Here is a 24,658-nt window from a genome sequence, read left to right as displayed (position 1 = left end):
CATGCACATGAATGAGAGTGTCCGTAATGTGTGTGCAATTTAGTTAATGCTTGTACGGCACTAATGTTTGTAAGACTGTGCAGTACCAACTTTGCTTTAATTAACTTGGTGCTCCTTTTGTTGTGCGCACGATATCGTGCGAAATCTATTATTTGTGTTATCTGTTGCTTGCGGTTTATACCGATCACCGCTATTGTGTATTTGACTTCATTTTTTTTTACGTAGGTGAGAAAATTAAGTAGGTTTGTTTTATTATTAAAGGCTCCCCTTATTTGACTGTCGCCTTTGGGGGTGGGTGTGTAACAAACGATAATTTGTCCCCGTTTTATTTAAATTGTAATGCGACTGCCTCGAGTCTAAATTTATCATTGAACCGTAGCACTCTTTAAATTTCGTTCTTTTGGAATGTGTGCGCGACTCGACAGGCAGAAATTTGCTGTGAGGGAAAATATTTTTTACAAATGGTGCGTTGTATGCGGACTCTAATTCTGGATTATGTTTTAACCAGTTGGTAAGTTTTGTAATCAAGGTGTGGTAAGTGCTCTCTTATTTGTTTGTGTTGCATGCTGTTGTTAGTGTTTAAACTCAGTGCATTACAAGTCATTTGGACATAATATTGTTGTGCTGAAGTTGTAGTGCCTGACAGTGTGAACAGTTAGACAGAGCTTTACCCTACTTGGTCTAAGTTAGAGTCTAATACCTAAGCCCATCAGTAAGTGTTTTCTCATACACACATTCCTTAAGCTACAGGCTGTGTGTTAATATTTCAGAGGACGTTCGCGTCGAACCCCTAAAACAGCTTCGTGGAACCCTAGGGGTTCGATCGAACACTGGTTAAGAACCACTGAGTTAAAGTATAGCATAAAAAGAAATTTGCATGTAGACATAAAAAAATAAATTGGAATTTTAGGGGGCGTCCCGGCGCCATAGGTAAATCCGCCTCTGGGCCGAAAACGTTTGTATAATTTTTAGTTTATTTTCATGTTATTATATTATGTTAAATGCCGTCTGGTTGTTAGGTTTTATTTTGTTTTTGATAAATAGCCTACAGTTAAAGACTGTTCACCACCAGGCATTGATTAATTATAAAATGACTTGCGTTTTTCTGGTGACTGTCCTCGATCGGTTACCACCTGATGTTAAGAATGATATTTTGCTTTTATTTCTGACGTTGATCAGTCAGTAGGCTACAACGGATTTTATCAAGGGGGCTGAAACAGGTAGGCCTAAACACTATTCAGCAATAAATGGCACATCACAAAAGTATAGCCTAGCCAGTGTTGTACGTTGACGCTGTCAATTTGACGGCGTCAACTTTTTGTTGACGCTGAGGCTAGCGCTGTCAATTTATTTTTTAATTGACGGAATTAAGTGATAGCGCCGTCAACTATTTGGCCGATTTTAAGCGTCAAGCGCTATGCGTCATTTTTTGTTTTCATGGAAATCTTGTTTCACAATCAGAGTTTCACGATGTATTCTGGCCATCGCGACTCATCCGAATTACCGGCTTTCGCGTTGGTTGGAATGGCTCCTTGGAATACAAGCGGAAGAAGCTCGCCAAATGGTGATCACTCATATCGTGAGCAGTAGGCCTATCGAGAACGAGGGATCAAAAAGAAAAAGAGGAAAATCAATGAATGTCATCGTGGAGGTTGAAGATACTTTATTTCAAGAGCTCTTTACCCCTGGAAACAGCGATGTTGGTGCAGTGGACCTCGTTAAAAGATTTATATGTGCTAAACCATCACAGCACGCTTGGAACAGTGATCCCTTTCCGAGTAAACGTTTTCAAGACTTGTTGTTGAAATACAACACCCCACCATTCAGCGCTACTGTGGAACGCATGTTTTCACTTGGAAAGGACATTATGCGTCCCAAACGCAGCTGATTGTCAGACAAACGTTTTGAAATGCTTGTGTTTCTACAAGTAAATAACTAATAAGCTAAGCAGCTAATTACAATGCAGTCTCAAAACATAAAACCTTCCCTTTATTTATAGCCATTGCTCGCCTAAACTTGGTTGCAATACTTCCGTTTTGTGAGACCCTGGCTAAAATAGCGCTAGAAATTAGCGCTGACGCTGACAATTTCTTTAAGAGCTTACGCAGTACTTTACGCCGTAAAGTTTTTAGGCAATTTGCGCTGACGCCGTCAATTTATTTCATTGACGCGTACAACACTGAGCCTAGCCTACTGACGAAATGAAGAAAGTTGCAGACCAGGATACTAAAAAAACGCAAGATTGCCGCCTAGTTTAATTGACAACGCAATAGCCTAATATGTGAAAACAATAGCCTACTTATTTTTGATATTAGTCTTCACGTGACCGTGTTTTTGGATTAGCCCAGGGTTACTCAACTAATCTTAACAAAGGTCCAGTTTGACAAGTTGAATATTTTTAGTGGTTCGGTCAGGGATATCTAAAGAAGGGGATACGAAGGCTTTTATTACGTCTGACAATAGAAGGGCTTTTGTTTATCGTGAATGATCTCTGTTTATCGTAAAATGACAATTGGCACCGATAGTAGTTTAATAAATCTTGTTATGATAACTTGCATTGCGCTATTAGAATCAGGCCTGGATATTCACAGCATGCTCATGGTTGCTTGTTAATTCAACTACCCATATACTTGCTTTACATCTAGCCTACTGCAAAGGCTTTGTTAAAAAAAACAGCTTACTGGTAACTTTTTAACTGTCTTTGTAAACAAGTATTCTTTAAATATGCTCTATGTAACATTTACTAACTGTCTTCTGTAGCTCATTGTACCAGTTGCACTACAAAACTTTCTGCAATTCCAAAAAGAACCGCATTTTTAACGTGCTACAAACTACCGCCCTGGTAGTGTCATGAGAATAAGGCAATCGCTGCGAGCCTTCATATCCCCTTCTCTAGATATCCCTGGGTTCGGTGAATAAGTTATTTCACAAACAACCACAAAACTTAAACTATCTGTAGGCTACCAAACCACTTTTTTAGGTAAAATGTAACTCGAATCAGATTTCTGAGAAAGTGTTGGGAAATCTGGAAGTCAAAGCCCCCCAGCAACTGGGATAAGTGCAGTAAAAATTGCTTCTTTCCAGTAGAAATCTGTTCAAAGTAGCCTTGAAACGTGGCAATGAGGTTATTCTTCCAAAAGCTCAAGGTCCACTATCAGCACCCAAAAGGTCCGGATTCGGACCGCCAGTTGAGTAGCCCTAGATTAGCCTATTTCTGCAACTTCGTTATCTTCTGTTAAGGTTGTGTAACTTTAGCATTCATTTCATGAAAATGTTCTCGCTTTGTTTAAAATTTTGACATAACCAATAAGCTTACCGTACTGGCTTTTACCGTCTTACGTAACGTAATATCAGTAACAAACGAGAACTGACACGAGTTAGGGGCAGAGTCAATTAATGAACTGATCAATTAGCCTATCCTATCAAGTTTTTTTAATCATTGGCTACGTAGTCTACAAGTAAATTTTTGCGCTGATTCCAAATCTGTGCTTTTTTAGCACGTCGGGTTTTTCAAATATTGGCACTTTACTGTTTCACGAATTTACTTTACCTCTTTGAAAGCCAAAGTGTGTGTCAAATTTTATTTTCTTGCTTTGCAAAACTTGTAGATTGAAGCAATGTTTTAAAACAAAAAAGAAGTAATGGCAAAAGCCGCAATCTTAGTAGCCTAGCCTACCAGCCTGTATCAAATATGAATATCTCGTAAAAAATGATGTGCTCGAAGAAAAGTAAAGACATTATTGAAATTGATTGAATCTTTATCCTCGGACCGGGAAAGCTTCTTGCAGAGCTTAATCCTGGCAGTTTCGCATACTTGTAGAGGCTTTGAATCACCGACGCAGGCCCGGTCACCGAGATTGACAGAGTGAAGTTTCCGATTGTTGAAGTCTTGTTGCCGGAGAATTATTCCATCCATTAGATGCCGCTGAATGGAGAGCAGTCCTTAACGTGCGTTGCTCAAGCGCACACCCCGAGAGTCGAACCAGCGCCGCTTGATCTTGAAGCTTCTTCGTTCCAAAAGTGACGCGCTAACCAATTGAGCTAGCGGGCAGTTTCAGACGTGAGATGTTCAAAAACTAAAAAAGCAGAAATTATCAAAAACACCTAAATATCATAATATTATTCAGTAGACAAGTTTTAATAACAAAGTAAGCTACCGAGAAAGCTATTTTGACCTCCTTGCCACCGAGTGTCGCACGAAGGTTTCAATTTTTTTTGTGTGAAACTTTCATTGGAGTAGTTTTGATCTTTTTTTTTGTAGGCTACTCTTCAAAAAAGCGAATGCCCATTTTGCCCCGCGTTACTCTCATTACAGACACCATGTCACACAAATTGATTTATTGACACAGATAGGCTTAGCCTATAAAACATTAACAATAGGATGAACAGCCAGTTAATGGCAATAGGATTTTCAACTACATTTTCCATGAAAAATATTTAACATTGATTGCTATTTACTTTCTTTTTTTGGAAATTTACAGCTTTCATGGTACTGTAGTTGGTGTATTTCTTAAGTAGCTCTTAAAATTCTGAAAATCCCAGTTGCAAAATACTTACTGAAATATGTAGCTGAATGCGAGTTAGTTGAACACAAGGAGCTTAACTTTACATCATCTCAGAACGCACGAGTGCGCTACTATCAACAGCTGTTAATTCTGATGTTTTAAAGAAACGTTAAGTACAATAGCTGATATCAGATGCAAGCTTCACATAAAAAATTACTATCGAAATGAGGTTACATCAAATCATTTGATTCCGTATAATTAGACTTATTTTTGTAATCACACACGTTTTCAAAAAATGGGTAAATTTACTAAAGAACTATAATATGTTACTTGACGACAAAAAGAAAAAAAAAACAATCATGACGTGTCCATGGAGTCTTCAGCATTATTGTTGTTTAAATCATCCTCGTTAGGATTCCTCTGAAATTCGAAACTGGTTCCTTTTGTTTCCGGTTCTTTGGAGCGAGGACTTAAAATAGGATTCAAAAACGGAAAAGGCTTCTCCGTATTTCCGTTAAACCAGGTCTCCACATCTTGACGTTGATAAACCAACATGTAAGCAGCCTTGGTCTGGAAGATAGATTTAATTCGTTTGCAGTGGATTTAAGTGAAGGACTGGAGCCAAACACTAAAATTGAAGTCCGCCATTGCAGAAACGCAAATTCAACCAGTTACCCGTTGACGGCGTGTTTACATTAACTAGTATGCCTAAGTGCGTGAAACCTTAGATACAAGCAAGCGATTTCCATATTTCAAAACTAACAAGTTACTTTGAAGTTCTCTAGTAGTAAACTGATGGAGGAGATCTGCCTGACTATCTGAGCGGCTACTATGCTGCGACGATCCTTTGTCCATTACTAACTTAGTTGGTCTGTATGCACTGTCTAAGTACCAAAGGATCGGTCAACAGTCCAAATACTTTATTAGAAATCGATTTCATGAGAGGCCGTAGCCCTCACATCTTTAGTCTCGTATCAAGAGACTGAAAAGAAGATACGAGGCTGAAGATGTGAGGGCTACGGCCTCTCATGAAATCGATTTCTAATAAAGTATTTGGACTGTTGACCGATCCTTTGGTACTTAGACAGTGCAGACAGACCAACTAACAAGTTACAATCGACTTCACAAAAGTAAAGTACTGTACTCCTTGAAAATCTTCAACTGCCCGTACTCACCACAACTTGCTTCTCGGTGGCAGATGACACGTTGCTATCATCGAAGTAATGCCATTTTTGATCAATATGATTTTTGGCAAACGCAGTGTAATGGCCTCCCCCAAGCCCGCCATAATGGTTGGACACAGCGATCAAGTTATAGCGTCGCTGGTTGAACGGAAGGGTCTTGTTGGCAGGGTTCACCACGAAGTCTGACAAATCCAAATCTCTGAAACGCAATAACCTGTCTAGTGTCTGGTGCAAATAGTTAGAAGTGGGTTTAATTTTCCACTGTAGCACGACTTTTCTATGTTAAATTCCATTGCATTGATCCAAACCCACATTTGAGCACAGTAGCTTGCGCTCTTCCACCAACAGATCATCAGATCAATTGCGTTTGGAGAAAAAGTGTATGCTCTAAATCTTGTGTCGTTATCTATTTATACATGTCAAGTACAACAACGATGACACGAGTCATCAACGAAAGATAGCCATGCATCTAGTCTGCAATAGCAGGATTATGTACTATTAAGATAACTATCCGGTCTTTGTGCAAACATCTTGATTCTCAAGTCGGATGACAACAGGCAACCAAACAACGTTGATTAAGCACCTTTCACAATAATGTAACTTGTAACAGCAGGGCTATATCTAGAGGAATTTTGTCGCAATTCCAGATGGCTAAATAAAGCAGTGGCCGCCACGCAGACGGAAAAAACGGCGAAGGAAAAGCAAATACTTTTCTTGCGCAAGTGGAAAAGTTTTGTCATAAAAATGACAACACGTGTCCCTGTTCAACGTCATATGCTGTTGTCGAGTTAAAGTCAAAAGTGCGGGAAATAAATAAATTAAAAACCTGATTGGAAAGTCGATGAATGTATCCAGCTTGTCCCTGCTCCATCTACTGTTGGAAAATCGCTTTAAGTGGATGATCAAGACAGGTGGAAGCATCCAGAGATCGAACTTCTTGAAGGCCTGCTGGTGCTTCTTGCAACTTGAGCAATACCTGTTATCCAATAATGTTAAGAAAAATATATTGACATTTCAAAATTGATGCATGATATCAGATATCCATGACAATAATAGTGTACAATGGTACAAATGTACATGTAATCATGTGTGCTTTAATAAGAATATGAATTCCAACCTTGGTGGGCTCGAAGTTCTAGATTCCACCTAGAGTGAATGAGTGACTGTAAAAAATTTTCGAGAGTCGTAACTATAGCTTCTTAATTTGTCCTGCTTGAGATTGGGATTTTTTTGTCAGTACCGACATTTTAAATGTTTATTAAATATAATATACTGTACCATTGTACCCCATAAATACACGATTAAATTTTAAAGTTGTAAAGCGGATAGCAAAATCCGTCATCTTTACATTGTTGTTTAACCATCAGTTTAGGGAACGTTCAAATATTACGTAACGCTTTTTTTCCGAATTTTTGACCCCCCCTCCCCCATGTAACGCCAACGTAACGCTTTTTTCAATCCCCCCTCCCCCATGTAACGCTTTTTCACTACGAATTCAGCACAAAAAAATACCATTCCGTACTCGAAAGCGTTACGTAACGTTTTTCTTGAACTCCCCCCCGATGTGACGCTAACGTAACGCTTTGCATAAACCCCCCCTCCCCCTTGAAGGCGTTACGTAATATTTGAACGTTGCCTTAGCTAATGTTGGATTATATTCTATTTGCTCTAATCAAAGCACAAAAAGCTTCTGACATTAAAGAAAAACGGGTTTCACTAAAATGTACCATTTAATTTTTAATGGAGTGTCATTTAATCATTTAGCCTAGTCCAGCGGTTCTCAACCAGTGGGCCATGGCTCACTGGTGGGCCATAGAGGCATTTGAGGTGGGCCACAGACATATTTAAAAAATTGAAAGATTTATTGAAACATTTTGTTTCATTTTGTCATTATAGTCAATTTTACACTTGTGTGTTTGTTCAGTTACAATGAATGATGCTGCTGTTTTTAGCTACAAAGTGGCAATCATCATTCTAATTATTGCAACATACAGTTTTACATCAACTCAATTTTTACAACACTTTATGATGCAATAGACTAGTTTGTGATTAGGCCATCTTTATAAGCGGTAGCTTTGTTGAACTTCTGCAGATCCGCCTTTTGGTACGTGCAGCATTTTATTTTGTGGATTATGTTGGGAAGGAATTGACAATACTTGAAGCGTTAAGTTTGATGAAAATTACATTCAGTATGTATAGGCTACATCGATTTTTGATAACAGAGAAGAAAAAGGACAATGTGTATTATGTTGTAAAGTTCTTAGTCATCATTCATTGAGGCCATCAAAACTGAAACTTCACCTGGAAAAAGTTCATCCAAATTACAAGGATGAAGATGTGAATTGTTTTTTTAACGAAAAGATAGTGTGAAACGTCAGCGCCTGGATTCAACAAGGGGATTCCTGCAACTTTCCAAAGGCAATGTTCTGCTGCTTTTTGTTTATAAACCTTTTTGTAATTTTTTTCTTAAATGAAAACTGAATGGGCCACAGAACTTTCATGCAAATAAAAATGGGCCACGAAAGAAAAAAGGTTGAGAACCACTGGCCTAGTCAAAGTGCATGTTAGTGAAACCCGTTTTGTTTAATGACGTACAACATAAACAAAATTTAAAGAATAAGATTCTTAATTTGAATGAATCGATGTTTGTTAAGAAAAAGTACCAATCTCAGTAATCATTGATTTTAGTCAAACAAAATAGATAACATGTGGATTGTGGAAATGCAGGTTTTATCGATAAACAACTGGCAACACTAAATGACCTTCAAGCTAAGGCCCCACCAGAGTAAAAGAAAGATGAAAAATCTTTAAAATTTAAGATATTTTGACAACTTGGGTCACCATGTATTTTCTTTCCCGAGCTGTTCTTTGGAAGTGAACAATTCCATACAGGTTAACAAATTAACATCCGAAGCTATCTTCTTTGTTGATCCCGGCTGAAGACTGTCATGCAAAGTCACAAGTTCGCTCCAACGATTTGTGAAAATGTTCTCGAACGACTCTCTACTCCAATCAGCGGCCAGATAAAGGTTATCTGCAATGCAGGTTTGTTCCAAACGCAATGGTGATTTCGTAAAAAAAAAAGGCTAACAATGGCTCCGTTTTTATGAAGAGAGCATCAGCAACGCGTGTATAATTGTATATGACGCTTTTAAAACTGCAAAAGTGGAAATTCACTCATGCTGCAATTTACAAGTCACAATAAATCTTGTTTTTCTTGGTATCACACGACAAGTTCTTGAAACACTTCACATAGTCAGTTCTGCGAGCTTCGACACGCTGAAAATCGATTCTTGATACTTACTTACGGTAGGTAGGCGTAATACATAAACAATTAAACATACATGGCCATACCAGTGTACCTACTGCACTGAGGAGACCGGAAGGTCGAAACGGTGTGCACTGTCTGCAGCAGTTACATCATTACTTATAGGCATAAGTGATATACACTAGGGCAGCAGACCTCAACCTTTTTTCTATCACGGACCGGTTTCTTCGTGGACCGGAAAACTTGTTATATTGTTATATTATTATTGTTATAATACCTATTATAACAGGTCTAATTTTTATAGCGGTTTAAACATACTTCAAGTTATCAATATTTTGATTTTTGAGGAGCCCTAAATAACTTTACCGATTGGCTACTATTCCTTTAAGTCATTGCCGAAACCGTGCATTACCAGTGCCACCAGTAGTGAGGTTAATAACATGTGATGGAGCAAGCGAAAGGAAAATTTTGCAAAAATGTGGACAATTTACGTGTTTTAAGTGCATTATTGCAATTGCTTTCGCTGTAACGAATTTATCTTACGATAAAGTACATACATTTAACCAACTCGCAATTTTGACGGCCATTTTGATGGAGGAGTTTTCTCGTGAGCCGGTAGTAACCCCCTGTACTAGGGTGTTTCATATTTTCAACACTTTGATTTTCAAAAATCCTGGGGTTTGATGTGGTGGCTGGTGGGGTTTTGGGTAAAAACTTAACACTGAAAATTTTAGCTCATTACGACGTCATAAAGATGTGGGGCACGCTCCTTGAAGTTACAATTACCCCATTTTTATGTAATTCAAAAACTACGAGTGACAAGTTTGGTGTCAAAAAGCGCAAAAGATACGGTTTCTTATGACCATTTCTAAGAGTCGAAAGTCGTGTTGAAAGCAGAAAAAAAGTTATTCAACAAAACTCGTTGTTTGAGTAAGTTTTAATATTTTTGAATGATAATTTTGGTGTATTTCCAAACATGCTTCGGTATTTTTCCATTTTATTAAAACTCTACTTCATCAGACCCCAAGCTTTTTGAAAATTGAAGATGAAAATATGAAACACCCTAGTATACACCCAGTTTGTGACCAAGAAATTGTAGTTTAAATGAAGACTGAGGAGAATATTATGAACAAAATCCAGAGAAAAAATGCCATCAACACCAGTGATATTGTCCGAATGCGGAAGTGAAACCAGAAAAAAACTGCGCCACCTTTCTTACCGGCCAGCTTCAAATTTTTGTCATTGTTTTCTAAGCATCGTTGCTCGAAGGTCCCGAAACTGTTGACAACTTTAATTTGGAAAAGATCAAACAGTCCACCATCACTCTCTTCATTCATCTGGAGAAGTAGAATGGTACGTATCGTTTGTTAAATATCGTTGTCACATTTATATAAGGCATATGCAGCTAATAAGGCCCGGCCGGTAATAAGGCCCACCCCCGGGATCTCCGTTGTTACAAATCTTTTAAACAAAAGTGAAATCTTTGGTTGCTGCTTTGGTGAATTGAGACTGACTGACTTTCACAGCCTAAAGTTTACAACTTTTTGAGTTACGGAAAGTTGAAGTTTGGGGGGACTGAAATTGAGTGGTTTTATTAATTTTCACATATTTTAGACTGCTCTGCAGTTAACAAACCGCTTTGACTTCCGTTTTTTTGCATTTTATGTGAAAGATATGTGCATGCTGATGCAGTGAAACCAATAAATTTGAACTTTTTTTCTAATTAAAGCAAGACTGATAAGGATGATCACGACTAGGCTAATGTTGGTAATAAGGCTCATGGGCACATGGGGTAAGAAAATTGTATCGTTGTGCACCCCTGGTTAAGAAAGTGAGGGTTAAAGACTTGAGTAACCCAAAAAATTCTTGTTACCACATTAATCCAATTTGTTATTGCAATGGAAATATCATAATTTCAGTATCAAAATACTTTAGTATCCCTACCACATCTAAAAACACCATTTAGAAAAATATTGAGGTTTGAAAATTAGCGGGCCTTATTAGCTGCAGGTACCTTAGAGTTTAATATGATAAACCAAATATAACAAGAACTAAAAAAAATTAAAAAAAAAATCAAAATTCATAAAACGGATTTCTAAAACAACTTTACTTTAAAAATTTGTTAGGCACAAAACATGCAGCTGATTAACTGAACCTAGAACACTAGTATATTTACCTGCTCTTCGGCAGAGTCATTCTTTTGTTTGGTATCCAACAATTCCTCGTCAGATTTTGCAAGAAAGTCTGCAATGTCACTCTTCAAAGTCTCGTCTGTGAGAAAGCGGCTGCAGACGAAAATTGAAATGTAAGAAACTAAAAAGTCTAATAGTCAAAAAAACCGCTTATCAAGCAAATATTTTAGAACACCTACGTTTCTGATCAAAAAATAAAGGGCCCAAAATGTAGTTACTAAACTCGACAAACATTTATAGTACTGAAGATGAAGACAGTAAAGTTTTCGAAACGTTTGCTGAACACAAGATTAGTATCTACATATTGGGATCTTTAGTTTTTGAACAGGTTAACTTGGCGTTCCAACCTTCGTTTCTGTAGTAATAAAATCGCTTAAAAATCGTGGCTGGAGTACAATCCACATCAACAATCTGGAGTTCAAGTTAACGAAATTTTTTCAACTTAACCATGTTTTGAAAGGTAAGCTCACACATCCTTTGCAACCAAATAAGATTAGCTCACGCTGTCCCATGGAGTATCGCCCGGTAAAGATGCATAAAGGTTGTTTTTTCCGCTTGCACAGGCACTAGCAGAGGTTGACCGAACAAGTGAGCACTGCCAGAAGCGCTGAAACAAAACAAAAAAGTAGATCTTTGAAACAATATACAAATTTCTGTAACCTAATAATAATGATGGTAATAATAACCAAGAACAAGAGACGTTAAATCGTATAGATAGACATAATAACATATTAACCAGTAACTTAAACAATACAAATGGGTCACAAATGTAGCAAAAAAGCATTGAAAAATATATTTCTAGTGGAGACGCTCTGTAAGCATGTAGAAAACAAAAATTTAATTTGATAAATGAGTTATAATTCAGCAAAAATAAACGTTTTATTGGATGGTTTAAATTCAGGTTTGTTTGCGTGCCGTTACTATTTGAAAATACGCTTCGCATCTTGATAATAAAACATAAAAGTCACACTGCACATTTCATTCTAACACATTCAGCATACTGAAAAACAAAATTAGTTTAACATCACTAATAATTCAGTCATGCAACAAAACTTGTATCACCCTAAATCAGTCATTTTTACATTAAATCAACGTCTGCAGACGTTTGCTTACGTTTAATCAATGTAAGCTGCAGCAGCTGCAGACGTTTAATCAATGTAAAAAAGAATGTATTTTGCTGGCTGAAATGCAAATCCCACCTGAGGTATCTCATGTAAACAGGGACCATGGTCGCGTCAGGCAACCCTTCAAAAACATAGATAACGTCTTTCTCGTAAATATTTCGCACTTGATCAGACAACTGAAAGACTTTATGGAACCTGCACATTCAAACAAAAAAAGCAATGACATTGGCCTTTTCATGGCACTATGTCTAGCGTCTTACAGAGTAATCCAAAAAATAATAGTTAAAAGCTATTTAAAAAGATGTTACATTACATTTTTATGCTATCTTATACGCCAGGGGGTCTCAAATGGTGCGCCACGCCGTAACGGAGCGTCGATTGGAAATCGAAAGCCGCAAACGTGTTCCAACTTTAAGGCTTCCAGTTTAAATTCTGCAATCACTTTGCTCACAATTTCCTTTTGATGTGTGATGAGGCAACAATCAAGTCAATGTGTCGCACTGCGTGTGCTGACTGTTTTTGAAGTTTGTCGTTTCAAGTTTATGAATGTGAGAAGTGTGTGGAGAGTTGGGATGCACGCTTGGATTATTGAGTAGTCTCCTTAGAAAGAACTCCGACAGTGACCTGCGCATAGAATAGGTTTTCAACAAAAATTCGAGCTTGAACCTGTTGTTGTACACGTCCGTTGCCTTCATGTTGTTGTACGGCTTTTGATTGTACTCCGATAAAGCTTTGCATAAATCTTTGATCGTTCCGGATTTCGGCACAGTCAGTTTGTACTGAAAAACAATGTTAAAAATTGTAAAGACGTTTCAGTCGGCAATAAAAAAAATGCGGTTTGCCCTATTGGTCCACATTAATAATATCTTGAAAAGGAACTGCGATTGCGAATCCCTTTCTTAGCTCTCTGGGCGCTTTCCAAATGGAGGTTCCTTTAGATTCTTTAGAACAACGATGGTTTTAATTTGTTGCATTGCAAGTCTTTGCATTCACATCTCCAATTTAGTACGCTGAGCAAAGCGTACTCAAACTTTTGGGGTTTTGTTAGTGACGCACTTTGTGCATACTATATATTATTTTTTAGTGTGGTAACCATCATATAGTAAAAGTCGGAAAAGAACAATTTACCTTGACCATCTCTTCAGCGCTATTTAGCGGAACAAATGTGCACTCAAGAGTCTTTTCCTTCTTGACCGGAAGAGGCAGAGTCAAAAAGCAGAAAGGGTCAAAGGTCACAGAAATGCGAGGGCATTCCGGGCAATCAACGATGCTTCGATACAAACCATGGAGAGTCTCAACTATGATCGAATCGTTTCGTTTCATGTGATTCTCCCAGGCTTCAGCTGCCATGAGGTCGTGTGGACGGTCATCAATATCTTTGGCTTCGATGTACCTGACAGATCATGAAATGTATGATGACTAACTTACAATTATCGTTTAAATTGAAGATTCAAAAGAAATACAAATCAGAAGACACTTTTTTCAATTTTGCTATTTAGATGTTAACTTACGGTTTCTTTGTGATTCTATTGAGGTCTTCATGCAGACCATCAATAAGGAAGGCAAGCAGTTCCTGGCTGTCCTGTTGTTGGTAGCCGAGAAATCGGGATTGAAATTGTCCAACAGCAAACTGAAAACAAGACAGACATGGTTATGACACATACAATTTTATTACCGTCTTTATGCCGTTGTTAAAGCAATGTATTAAACTTTTGAAATCACACATACAAAGTGTCCCAAACAAAACAATACCAAAATCAAATCTTAATCAAATTTGCTAAGTACCATCTTATCAAATCTCAATAAAAATTAACAAATTCAGCAAATATTTATATACTGTTGCTGTATATACTTTTTAAAACAATAATATTGTTGTGTATAGGTAAAGAATGTTTTTGTCTTTTTTAAACTTCTCTTTGAGTTTTAAGAAAATTTAAGCTATTTCACGAGCTTTTTCTGTTGGTTACATTACCCTGCAATATAACTATCAACATCTTTTCAGCTCCAATCAGTGTGATGCTTAGATTCTATCAAATACAGCGGATAATCTCAGCTTAACGTAGAATTGCTATCCATTGCTATCCCAAAAAATGTTCAAATTAGAACGCTGTGAAACGTCGTGAAACCGTTGCTGCATGATCTTGCTGTTTTCCGTTTGCAATCTTGCCATTGTATTCATTGAAGCTTTCTATGATTGGGCGATTGAGGCGACCACGCGGTCAATAAACGTAACGAGAAGCTGAATAGTCACCTTGAAATCTCTTGGTGCATACGACGTCGTCTCACCCGACCAAATCGTCTTCACAAGATTGGCGTATGTTGTGGCGATTCTCCCACCCATGCCTAGAGGGTTGTGCACGTTAAGCTCGTTTTGGTAGTCGTCACCTGCAAACAAAGTACCAGTAGAATGAAATCCTAAAGGCTCGAATTCGAGATTGCATTTGAAACATCTGTCGGCACATATTGCTATTAGTCTGTGAATGACAAAATATGGATTACAAGCATATAACACTATTTTATGCATATTTTATGCATCTGTGCTGTTCTTGGTCGCTTTTTTTTTTGCAATAATGTGTTTTTGCATGAGAATATACGTACTTTTGAAGTAGTTGCTGAGTGCAGGCACATTGCTCATGCATTGCAATGCACTGTTCATGAAGCACGTGTTACCAAGATTGTTCAAGCCACAGAGACCATAAGTTTTTCCTTTCTTGTTATAGGTTTGTGGTGACACGCTGTTACGTAACTGGTAGTTGGATGTCGTTGCTGTAGATCCCATATCGCTTCCACTAAACATTATTGTAAAAGAATAAGTTTGTTTAGGGAACATCTCCGATAGAAGAGTTGGCAAAGGTAGGCCTACATTTCAAACCCATAAAATGAATTTGAAAAACATTGAAACTAGAGTTGGGGTAAAAAACTTCAAATGTAATAGTAAATGTAAATTTTATTACCGTAATGGCGTAATATATAATATATCATCAATAATATAATTAATATACAATATGACAAAGAAGTTTTAGTTGCTGAGGAAGAGATGCCGACTACAATTTAATATGTGGAAGAGTAGCATGAACTTGTCCTTGTCAACAAAAGGCAAAGAAAACACAGTAAACAGAAAGGTTTTATCGTCTACCTAGCCTTGCTGTTGGAAGAACTTCCATTGAAGATCTGGGATGTTGAGGTGGATGAGTCTTTCGATTTCCATTCAGCTGCTGGCTTTTTAGTCTCAATCACAACAAGCTTTAAAAATAGCCAAAAAAATTAGTATTGGTACTTTTCTGAGAGATTGCAATAATTCCAAACTGCTAACCATTAACCAACAAAACCTTACATATTGTCGTGACAACTCTATTTACTTGTTCACTTTGCAAGCTGTATTTTTCAATTGTCTCTGTTTTGTCCATTTCTTCGTAGTCTTGTTCCAAAAAAGCATTCCAAACCCTACTGTCATGATCAGACGGGACGTGAAACAAACTTCTCATCTTCGTGTCAAGCTCATCTGAAACAAACAAACAATAAACTTTTTTTGTCTGAAAGTGTCTGTCATATTATGCACAATCGCTTTTCTCTTGCTTTTCATTTGTAATTCTGACTGCCTGAGAATGATTTCTATTAAAACACAAGCTCATGGCAATCAAATGATGCTCATAAATAAGAGTCTGTTCAATAGTTACCAATGGTCATGGCACGACTGCATTTTTGAACAAAGACTTTCTTCATGTTATCATAGTGACAAAGCTTTAGTGGAATAGGATAGATTTCTACAACCGTCTCATTGAGCAAACCTCCTTCTTCAATCACCTAAGCATCAGAACAAAATCCTTGTTAAATTTATACAAACAAACACTACATTTTGACAAGGATTAAAGTTTTCAGTCACAAATAAGAACTTGTTTGCTTCCATAATAATGACAAAAATATACTTCCACAACCACACCAATGTTTATTCAACTAGTTTTTCATTTGAAATTGGATGAATATTTTAGTCAAGCTAAAAGCAACAAAACATCATAATTTAGGTGTAATTGAACATTTAAAAAAAAATTAGCCATATAAATACATTGAAATCATGTACATGTACATTGAAATCAAGGTGTTCTTTGCTTGTACAGCAATTAAAAGCATTTTTTACAATAAAGCTTATTTAAGGAAGGCAGAAGAGAAAACAATGCATAACATTGCCGTTTGACCAAATATTTTTATTGAGCTTTAATGCAATAAGAACAACACTGCTGATTCTTTGCACTTTTATGAAGAATCATCACTAAACGTTATAAATTCCTATAAAACAGACGATTAATAGCAAAGTAATCTGCTTAAAGAACTGTATTCAAGCTATGACAAAACTAATGCCCAACAACCAAACAAATCTAAACTTTTTTAGCGCAGAACTGTGCCAGTGTGTCATGATCTGTAAAAATAACTAAATATTGTACATTTGAAAATTATTGTTTTGTTCCAAAGGCACAATGCTGCACACTGAAAGCAATCAAATTTATCCGGTTTGTGTTTTCTTTACTGTTTGAATAATGTTATTCAACCCAAATACTACAGTATATATAATGCCAAGCATTTCTTAGTGGTATGACAGTAAACAAACTACTTCTCTCCAAATAAATCTTAGTTTTTTTACATTATATTAAGGTCAAAGTAAACGCTAAATAGCTACAATTGCAAATAAACATCAGTATCACAAAATTTCAAAAAATAAACAAACTTTAAACAAGTTACTTTTCGTTCAATAGCAGGTTGATTGTCAATTATTCCATATTTGTCCACCAACAGTTTCCAGCACTCAGTTGGGACTAATTCATAATCTATACTGTCAATCATGCGATCTTTTATCTCTTTGAAGGTTTCATCTAAAACAATGTAGCTCCATGGTAACTTAAGTCAAGACTGAGCAAATGAGAAGACAAGAACACTAACCTTACACATGCCATTATGTGTCTCACCATGAGACACATCAGCCAACTAACCACCACAGACATTAAATTGAAAGGTTTTCAAGTAACAGTCAGGCACTCTCACCGCTTCAGCAAATATTTTTCATAATTACTATATATACTAGAAAGTAGCATAAATTTAAAAGAGAAGTGACATTAAAAAATTATTATAACACAAAAACAGTGCATTTTATATTATAAAGGAACCTTGCAATGCTGCAGCCTACAGGTATTGCTGTTGGTAAACCCATAGAGTTGTTCAAATACCATGACACCAAGCATGTCATGATATTTGAATCTAGCTAGTCACTTTAAGGCAGTGGTTCCCAAACTGGTTTGAGTACAACCCAAATCTGAGTTTTATGAATATATGTCGACCCAAAACACAGACAATTTCAGTATTTTATTATTTTTTCAATCTATGTCTGCCATAGACAAGACACAGACAACCTGACCGATTTTGTTTACTTAACCTATTATGTTCAATCATGCGGTTGTACCCAAATGAAGGATCCTTGTACAGTATATATAACTTTTCATCCTCAATAACATCGAGGCACCAGAACAAAGGTTGAGAGACATCAGGGTCTACATTATTTATACCAGATGCAGGCCGCAGGGCGTTTACTAATGCTCATTGCTCGACTTATTTAAAGGCTAAGTAAAAGAGCTGATTTCGTTGCTGAGTCAAACCTGTTTCGATTTAGTGCTACCGTACTTCTTGAACATGGTACTTAAAACAAACTCGTTTTTTGCATTGTCCGGGTGCTTCTTCTTCAGATGTCTGTTTGATCATTTGTTCTTCTTTGTGGATTCATTCGATAACATTTCAAAGCACAGCCTACATTGCGGCTTCACAGCACCAAGATTACAGATAAAATGAACTCCAAATTTTAAAAAATAGTTCAGAAAGGCCAATAAATGCTTATGATGCAACAATTCAGTCGATGGTGGAATTGAAACAACTTAATAAAAGAAAAAAAAAATCATTTATAAAATAACTTACAACATTCCCATTTTGGCAGATTTAGATCATCCCTGTACAACCCAGTTTTTTAAATTTTGACTCATTTTGTCACCCATAATTTGAGAACCACTTCTTTAAGAAGACATTTCAGTTATATAGCCTACATTTTATCTGAGCTTTTGTTTTTAGTCAGCAAATTGCTACTAAAACGGTATTCCTCATATAAAAGCAGGGGTCGATCTAAACTTTTTTTTTCACTAGCCCACCGGACTAGTTGCTCCCCGTTTTCACTAGCCCGCACGATTTTTCACTAGTCCGACCAGTTTACTGACTTTTCACTTGTCTGATGACGTATTAATATAAGTGTTTTGGCTTAGACTGAAACTAACTAAAGTAAAGGCTTTCAGATTTCAGTACACACAAGAGAGCAACAATACGCACAAAAACACCTGCTCGTACCACAAACACAAACAATGCAATTTTAAAACATAAAAAATAAATGTGGCATGCGGTATGTGCTTAATATTTATTTATGTTGTAATATTACATTGTGTGCATCTGTAGTACGAGATGACACGCCATTCGCCAGGGTGGTACAATACATAATATTTGTTCACTGTCAAAAGAAGTGGACTATTGGATGGATTGCGTTTGGTTAGGCCTCTACCATCAGACCTGTCTGGCTTGTTGGGTCAGCATAACTCTTTAGGTCACGGAGGCACACAAGCTCTTCAACTACGACAAGGTAGCAATCCAAAGAGGGAAAAAAACGAAAAAAAGTATTCACGTGCTCAGTTGACCGACTTTGCAGCCTTCTTCATGCAATTTCGCCTCTGGCAAACAATATTTTTGCAGTATTTCAGAGTGACGTCGCCAATTGCCATTTTGTAAACCAAACCTTTTCACCGGTGAATATTTTCACTAGCCAATCGGACTAGTACTGCAACATTTCTACTAGTCCACGCAAATTTTCACTAGCTATTGGCTAGCGGACTAGCGTTAAGATCGAACCCTGTAAAAGTGACCTCAAAAATAATTTATATCTTGTTGTAATGAAACAATGAAAAACAGAGTAATTAATTTAAAAGACCATTTCTTGATTCTGATCTAGGAAACATAGAATGAATAAAGTTATAAATTGCCCCTAGAGAATATAAATAACTATTGCTCCAATCACCTCTCTGAATCCACCAGTATTTGATGCCTCAGTAAGGGTGACAAAACCATCACGGTGCAATATAATTTATATAGGTTAGTGCTAAATGCTATACTTGGCATTATATGGGGAGACGGACATAAAAATATTTTAATTATGTCCTATTTCAAAATTTTACACCTTTAAATAATCCAATATTATCGATTGGCCCAGGATGCATATTGGCATAATCTGATTGAACATCCCATGACAACCCATTGTTTGTAACATATTTCTTCCATTGGCCATGCCATCTGGAGTCCAATAAACACCTAAATAAGCATACTGTTATTAACAACCATAAAATCCAAATAAACACTAAGTCTTGTAGTAGTAGCAATGTAACCTATAGCACAATGCAACAAAGTTTTCATTTGGTAGAAATTCAGTAATGAAAAAGCCACTTGACAGGCAATATTTACTAGCCTATTGCAGTAAAAGCTTAGGCAATATGAAAGCATAAACTACATCAACTTCAATTGATTTCTTTTCATTTAAATATTAACTGCCAAAAATTACAAAAGCAACTGAACTTGCGTCACGTAACACCAGTTTAGTAAACACTCACTGTACAAGCACATTGGCAACCTATAGACCAGTTAACAATTAACGTAAAAAATATAGATCTATTACTTGGCCCATCATTACCAAACGTCATCTTTCTTCAGTGACTTTTCAGACAACTTGGTAACTTCTTCAAATTCTTTTTGAAGGTGGCTTGGATTATGTTCACAATCATTGGCAGATTTGTTGTAGCCCAGTACTCCCATACCTGTTGGCAATGCTGAAAATCATAAATTTCCTAAAACTTAGTCTGATTACCTAGGACATAGTTGCCTACAAGAGGTTCACTTCTTAAATTGTTTTTTGTTGAATAATACAAACCAAAATATTGCAGCCTAGCATAACCTATGTTGTCAGTTGATATATACCCAACCCATTGTTGCTTGATAAGCATTATAATAATAATAATGATAATAATGATTTTGTCAGGGATTATTAACAAACACTACAAGGATATGCATTCTCATATCAGTGGTTGTCAGGTATATATTTAAAATTTTGATTTAACCTATGTTGAAAAAAAATATTTATGTGCAAGCGCACAAAGTGGTTTGATATTTAGCCTAGTCATTTAAGCGGATGCAACCTAGTTCGTACCCTGAAAAGATCAAAAGAAAAAATTTAAAAAAGCCGAAGTCGCTGATTGCAGTTTCCGCAAACAAACAAAAACTCTTAGGATCACTACCAGAAATTTTAAAATGCTTGCGGAAACTGTGGAAAAACAGTTCTATTTTTTTTCTCTTGATCTTTTCAGTTTGTTTGTTTGCGAAAACTCCAATCAGCGACTTTGGCTTTTTTAAATTTTTTTCTCTCGATTGTTTCCTAACCCTAACCCCTTTTAAAATGTTTTCGAAAACTGTGATCAGCGACTCCGACAAACTCTTAGGATCATTACCAGAAATTTTAAAATGTTTGCGGACACTGCGAAAAAACGAAAACTTCATTCAGCGACTTCGGCTTCGTTCTATTTTTTCTCTCGATCTTTTCAGTTTGTTTGTTTGCGGAAACTCCAATCAGCGACTTCGGTTTTTTTTAATTTTTTTTCTTTCGATTGTTTCCTAACCCTAATCCCTTTTAAAATGTTTGTTGAAACTGCGATCAGCAACTTCAACAAACTTTCCGGATCATTAGGGAACGTTCAAATATTACGTAACGCCTTCGAGGGGGAGGGGGGGGGTTTATGCAAAGCGTTACGTTAGCGTCACATCGGGGGGGGGGAGGGGGTTCAAGCAAAACGTTACGTAACGCTTTCGAGTACGGAATGGTAGTTTTTTGTGCTGAATTTGTAGTGAAAAAGCGTTACATGGGGGAGGGGGGGTCAAAAATTCGGAAAAAAAGCGTTACGTAATATTTGAACGTTCCCTTACCGGAAATTTTAAAATGTTTGCGGAAAAACGGAAACTCTGATCAGCGACTTCGGCTTCGTTCTATTTTTTTCTCTTGATCTCTTCAGTTTGTTTGTTTGCGGAAACTGCGTTTTTCTCTTGATCTTTTCAGGGAAATCTTTTTTAAATGTTTGCAAAAACTGCAATCAGTGACTTCGGCTTTTTTTAATTTTTTCTCTTAATCTTTTCAGGGTACGTGTCACAATCAATGTGTATTGCCTCGCGATGGGTTGCTTTGTGTCTTCAACGAGCGTTGTTGTTTTGATTGTAAAATTCTGGTGCGATGTGTTATTATCGGTTATGACCTGAAGTAACCTTTGATGCAAACCTCAAACTTTCTGTTGTTTTCTCAATCACCAAATATCGTTTGTCATGGTGTCACAAGGATGTTTACCAATGGATCTCTGATTGCGAAATCGTTATTATGTAAGAATCTTCTACCCTACGTGACATTCTTTAGACTTCTTTAAGCTTCTGCTTGTTGACATTTATTGCAACTTGACAGAACAATGTGACATTACGTAACCTTCTCAATGTTACTAGACCGAAACAACCTTCTATAAATAGTGGTGTAATTTGCGTAATGATTATTAGGGGAGTTGTATTATGATGAGTTGATTATTATTATGAGTTGGTTATGAGAGATCATTGTTGTAGTAGTAGCAGTTGTTAATAGACGCAAAGATTATTGTTGATCGAGAGTTGAAGTATTGAATACGAGTAAAGCAAAGTTGATGCTAATATAATTTCTGATTGAAATTAGAATCGTATCAGAAGCTGTGAGTGGATCACGTTAGACTCGATCAAAAGCCGCAAGCGTTGGAATCTATTGCTGTTTACTGTTACTTTGATTAATTGCTGGAAGTGGTGAACCATTCGTTGGAGTCCTTCAAGCGTTTTCATATATATCATTTCACTAGTAGAACTATCTGTGAATTTAATTGACTGTTTTTCGGTTTAACCCATTAAACTACGTCATTGAACCTTTCCAAGTCTTTTTCCTGGTAAGAAATAGAAAGAAATCGTGACAGTACGAACTGTTCAGGGTACGACCTAGGTTGCACCCATTTAAGCTACAATGTCATTGTTTTAAAAAAGCAATCCAATGTAAATTTTACAAAGTTAACTTATAGTGTAATCAATCAATATGTTATGAAAATCAACTTGTCAATTTTACATAACAATATAAATTTTTGGTCAGAGATTTTAAATTTGTAGTTGCGTTATCTTAAGTATATACGTTTTTTTTGTGGTGTGCACATTAAAACGCAAAAATATTGTATTTTTCTGTGAAGCTACATTTTTTAAATTTTAAATTAAACAATTGTTATGTCTGTAGGGTGGAAATTGACTATGGTGGCAGACCACATGATTTGTTTGTTTGTTTTTCATATCTTTATCCTGCATTGCGAGAAAGCGGACTTGAGCGCTATGCATTGGTGTACGCCTTCTGACGTACGCCTTCTGACGTACGCCTTCCGACGTACACCTGACCCACGCTGCAGCCGACGGCAATGTCTGTTTCCTGTTGTCTACTCTACAGTACTTATGACTTAAATTTGGTACGGGTACTACCCATTACTCGAAATTGATCACTGGGTAGAGGCAATTATCGTAAAGTTTCTTGCCCAGAGAAACAACAGCAAGTGCGGGTAGTTGGAGTTGAACATGCAGGATTGCAGGCTCTCAACTGCGAGCCCAACACGCTAACCACTCGGCCACTGCTGCCAAGTATGCATGATCATCTCTTGTCTCCCTCTCAGTACGAAAATTTATGTTGTGTAGGCCTAACTTGCACATTTAAAACCAAGTAGTCGTACTGTTCCAGTTTTTGACAAATATACTTTGATTGATTGAAGTTACCCATTTCACACGCTTAACTGGACTCATTGCTGGAGACGGACATCTTTAAATGTGGTAAACCTAGTAAACCTTATACAATTGTCGAGTGTCCCGAGAAGTGTTTTCATAAATGCTAACGTAAAATTCCCAAAATTCATGTTTAAACTTCCCTAAATTTGAAAAAAAAATTAGTGTAGTGTTGCAGCAATATCGACTTAAACGTCAGAAATGCTCAATCATATATATATAACAGATGTTACGGTAAACCTCGCTGAGGAAGAGGACAACTAGGAATGCTCCTGCTCCAGTGGAGAAAGTGAACGAAGACAAGAAATCTTGCTAAATTGCTCATTTCCCTAACATTGTACGGAGGTAGACATAAAATTCTCAATCTAGGGACAACTTCCCTAGAAATAAGAACGCTGGTCTCAGTTCCTGGATGGGGAGTCGGGAGCAGGGTTGCCAACCTTTGATAATGTTTCCAGCTCAAACTGATCACTGAACCAGCCCAAAACCAGCCCAATTTATAATATGCATCAAACTTTCAAAATATTTTTGACAGACTCAATTCATTCATATATACTGATGTCTAATATATCTAGATCTTATAATTTTCCCCTGAATTTAGCATGTATGATACCTGTAAAAAAAGAACAATCAATGTGTAAAAATTGAGATAATTACATTGCAAACGAAATAACAAATATGTAACTTTATATACTAAATACAGGTCAGCACAGCAGGCACAGTATGTCCAATTTTGACCAATTACACATTACCTACACATTTATGATCATACATATTCACATCAAACTTATCTAACAATTTCAAAGATGGCCATATTTTGCCCACTTTCCCATGGTAAACAATGCCTTGTTATGAACACAACAGCGTTAAGTAAAGCTTTGCAGGCCTACAGAACTTTTATGTAAACTGTCTTAAGGAAAATAGAAAAATAATAAAACATTAATTTATGCATCTCAGAAGCACAAAATAAACTTGCTTTCTTTATAAGACCAATCTAATGGCTGACATGACAGCACTAGAACAGCAACTTACAGCATTCTATACAACCTAACTATACATTCTATACAGTACATTTGAATCTCGACTACATCCTCTTCTTTTAACAAATTTTAGCGATGTCATGCTGTTTTGAAACACATTACTCAAACCAGCCCAAAAAACCGCAACCTTCAAAAAAATCCCGCAACTGAGGACAAAAACCAGCCCAATTGGGCGTAAAAACCGCAAGTTGGCAACTCTGGTCGCAGGGTTGCCAGATACTCAAGCTATGGTAAGGCCAAATCCATTACCTATAAAATAAGGCCAAAAAAAGGTCAAATGTTTTATTTACTTCTAAGGCTAAATAAACGCTAACAACTTAATTGAAATAATTTTTTGAAAATGCCATTTTTCGATCAAATATGACAGATAATAATTTAGCACTGTCAGAGCATAATGACCGGTTCGTTTGCATAAT

The 24,658-nt window shown here is 36.8% G+C and overlaps 1 protein-coding gene across 1 annotated transcript; it reads right to left on the bottom strand.

The window, feature by feature from the left end:
• Positions 1-4,332: 4,332 nt before the first annotated feature.
• On the bottom strand, positions 4,333-23,555 carry LOC145787941 (ubiquitin carboxyl-terminal hydrolase 4-like). The gene is made up of 20 exons (XM_082599781.1): positions 23,443-23,555; positions 20,033-20,156; positions 19,526-19,656; positions 17,008-17,138; positions 15,951-16,077; positions 15,633-15,775; positions 15,410-15,516; positions 14,872-15,062; positions 14,525-14,658; positions 13,785-13,903; positions 13,402-13,666; positions 12,940-13,052; positions 12,349-12,468; positions 11,652-11,756; positions 11,134-11,242; positions 10,177-10,294; positions 8,531-8,723; positions 6,516-6,665; positions 5,681-5,888; positions 4,333-5,075 (listed from the first exon to the last, which is right to left on the bottom strand). The coding sequence occupies exons 1-20, from the start codon at positions 23,525-23,527 to the stop codon at positions 4,863-4,865; spliced, it is 2,886 nt and encodes a 961-aa protein (XP_082455907.1). The 5' UTR covers positions 23,528-23,555; the 3' UTR covers positions 4,333-4,862.
• Positions 23,556-24,658: the final 1,103 nt, after the last annotated feature.

This window comes from Aplidium turbinatum, chromosome 2, assembly GCF_918807975.1.
Source record: "Aplidium turbinatum chromosome 2, kaAplTurb1.1, whole genome shotgun sequence".
In the NCBI taxonomy this organism is placed as follows: Eukaryota; Metazoa; Chordata; class Ascidiacea; order Aplousobranchia; family Polyclinidae; genus Aplidium; species Aplidium turbinatum.
This window is presented reverse-complemented; position numbering and strand designations above follow the sequence as displayed.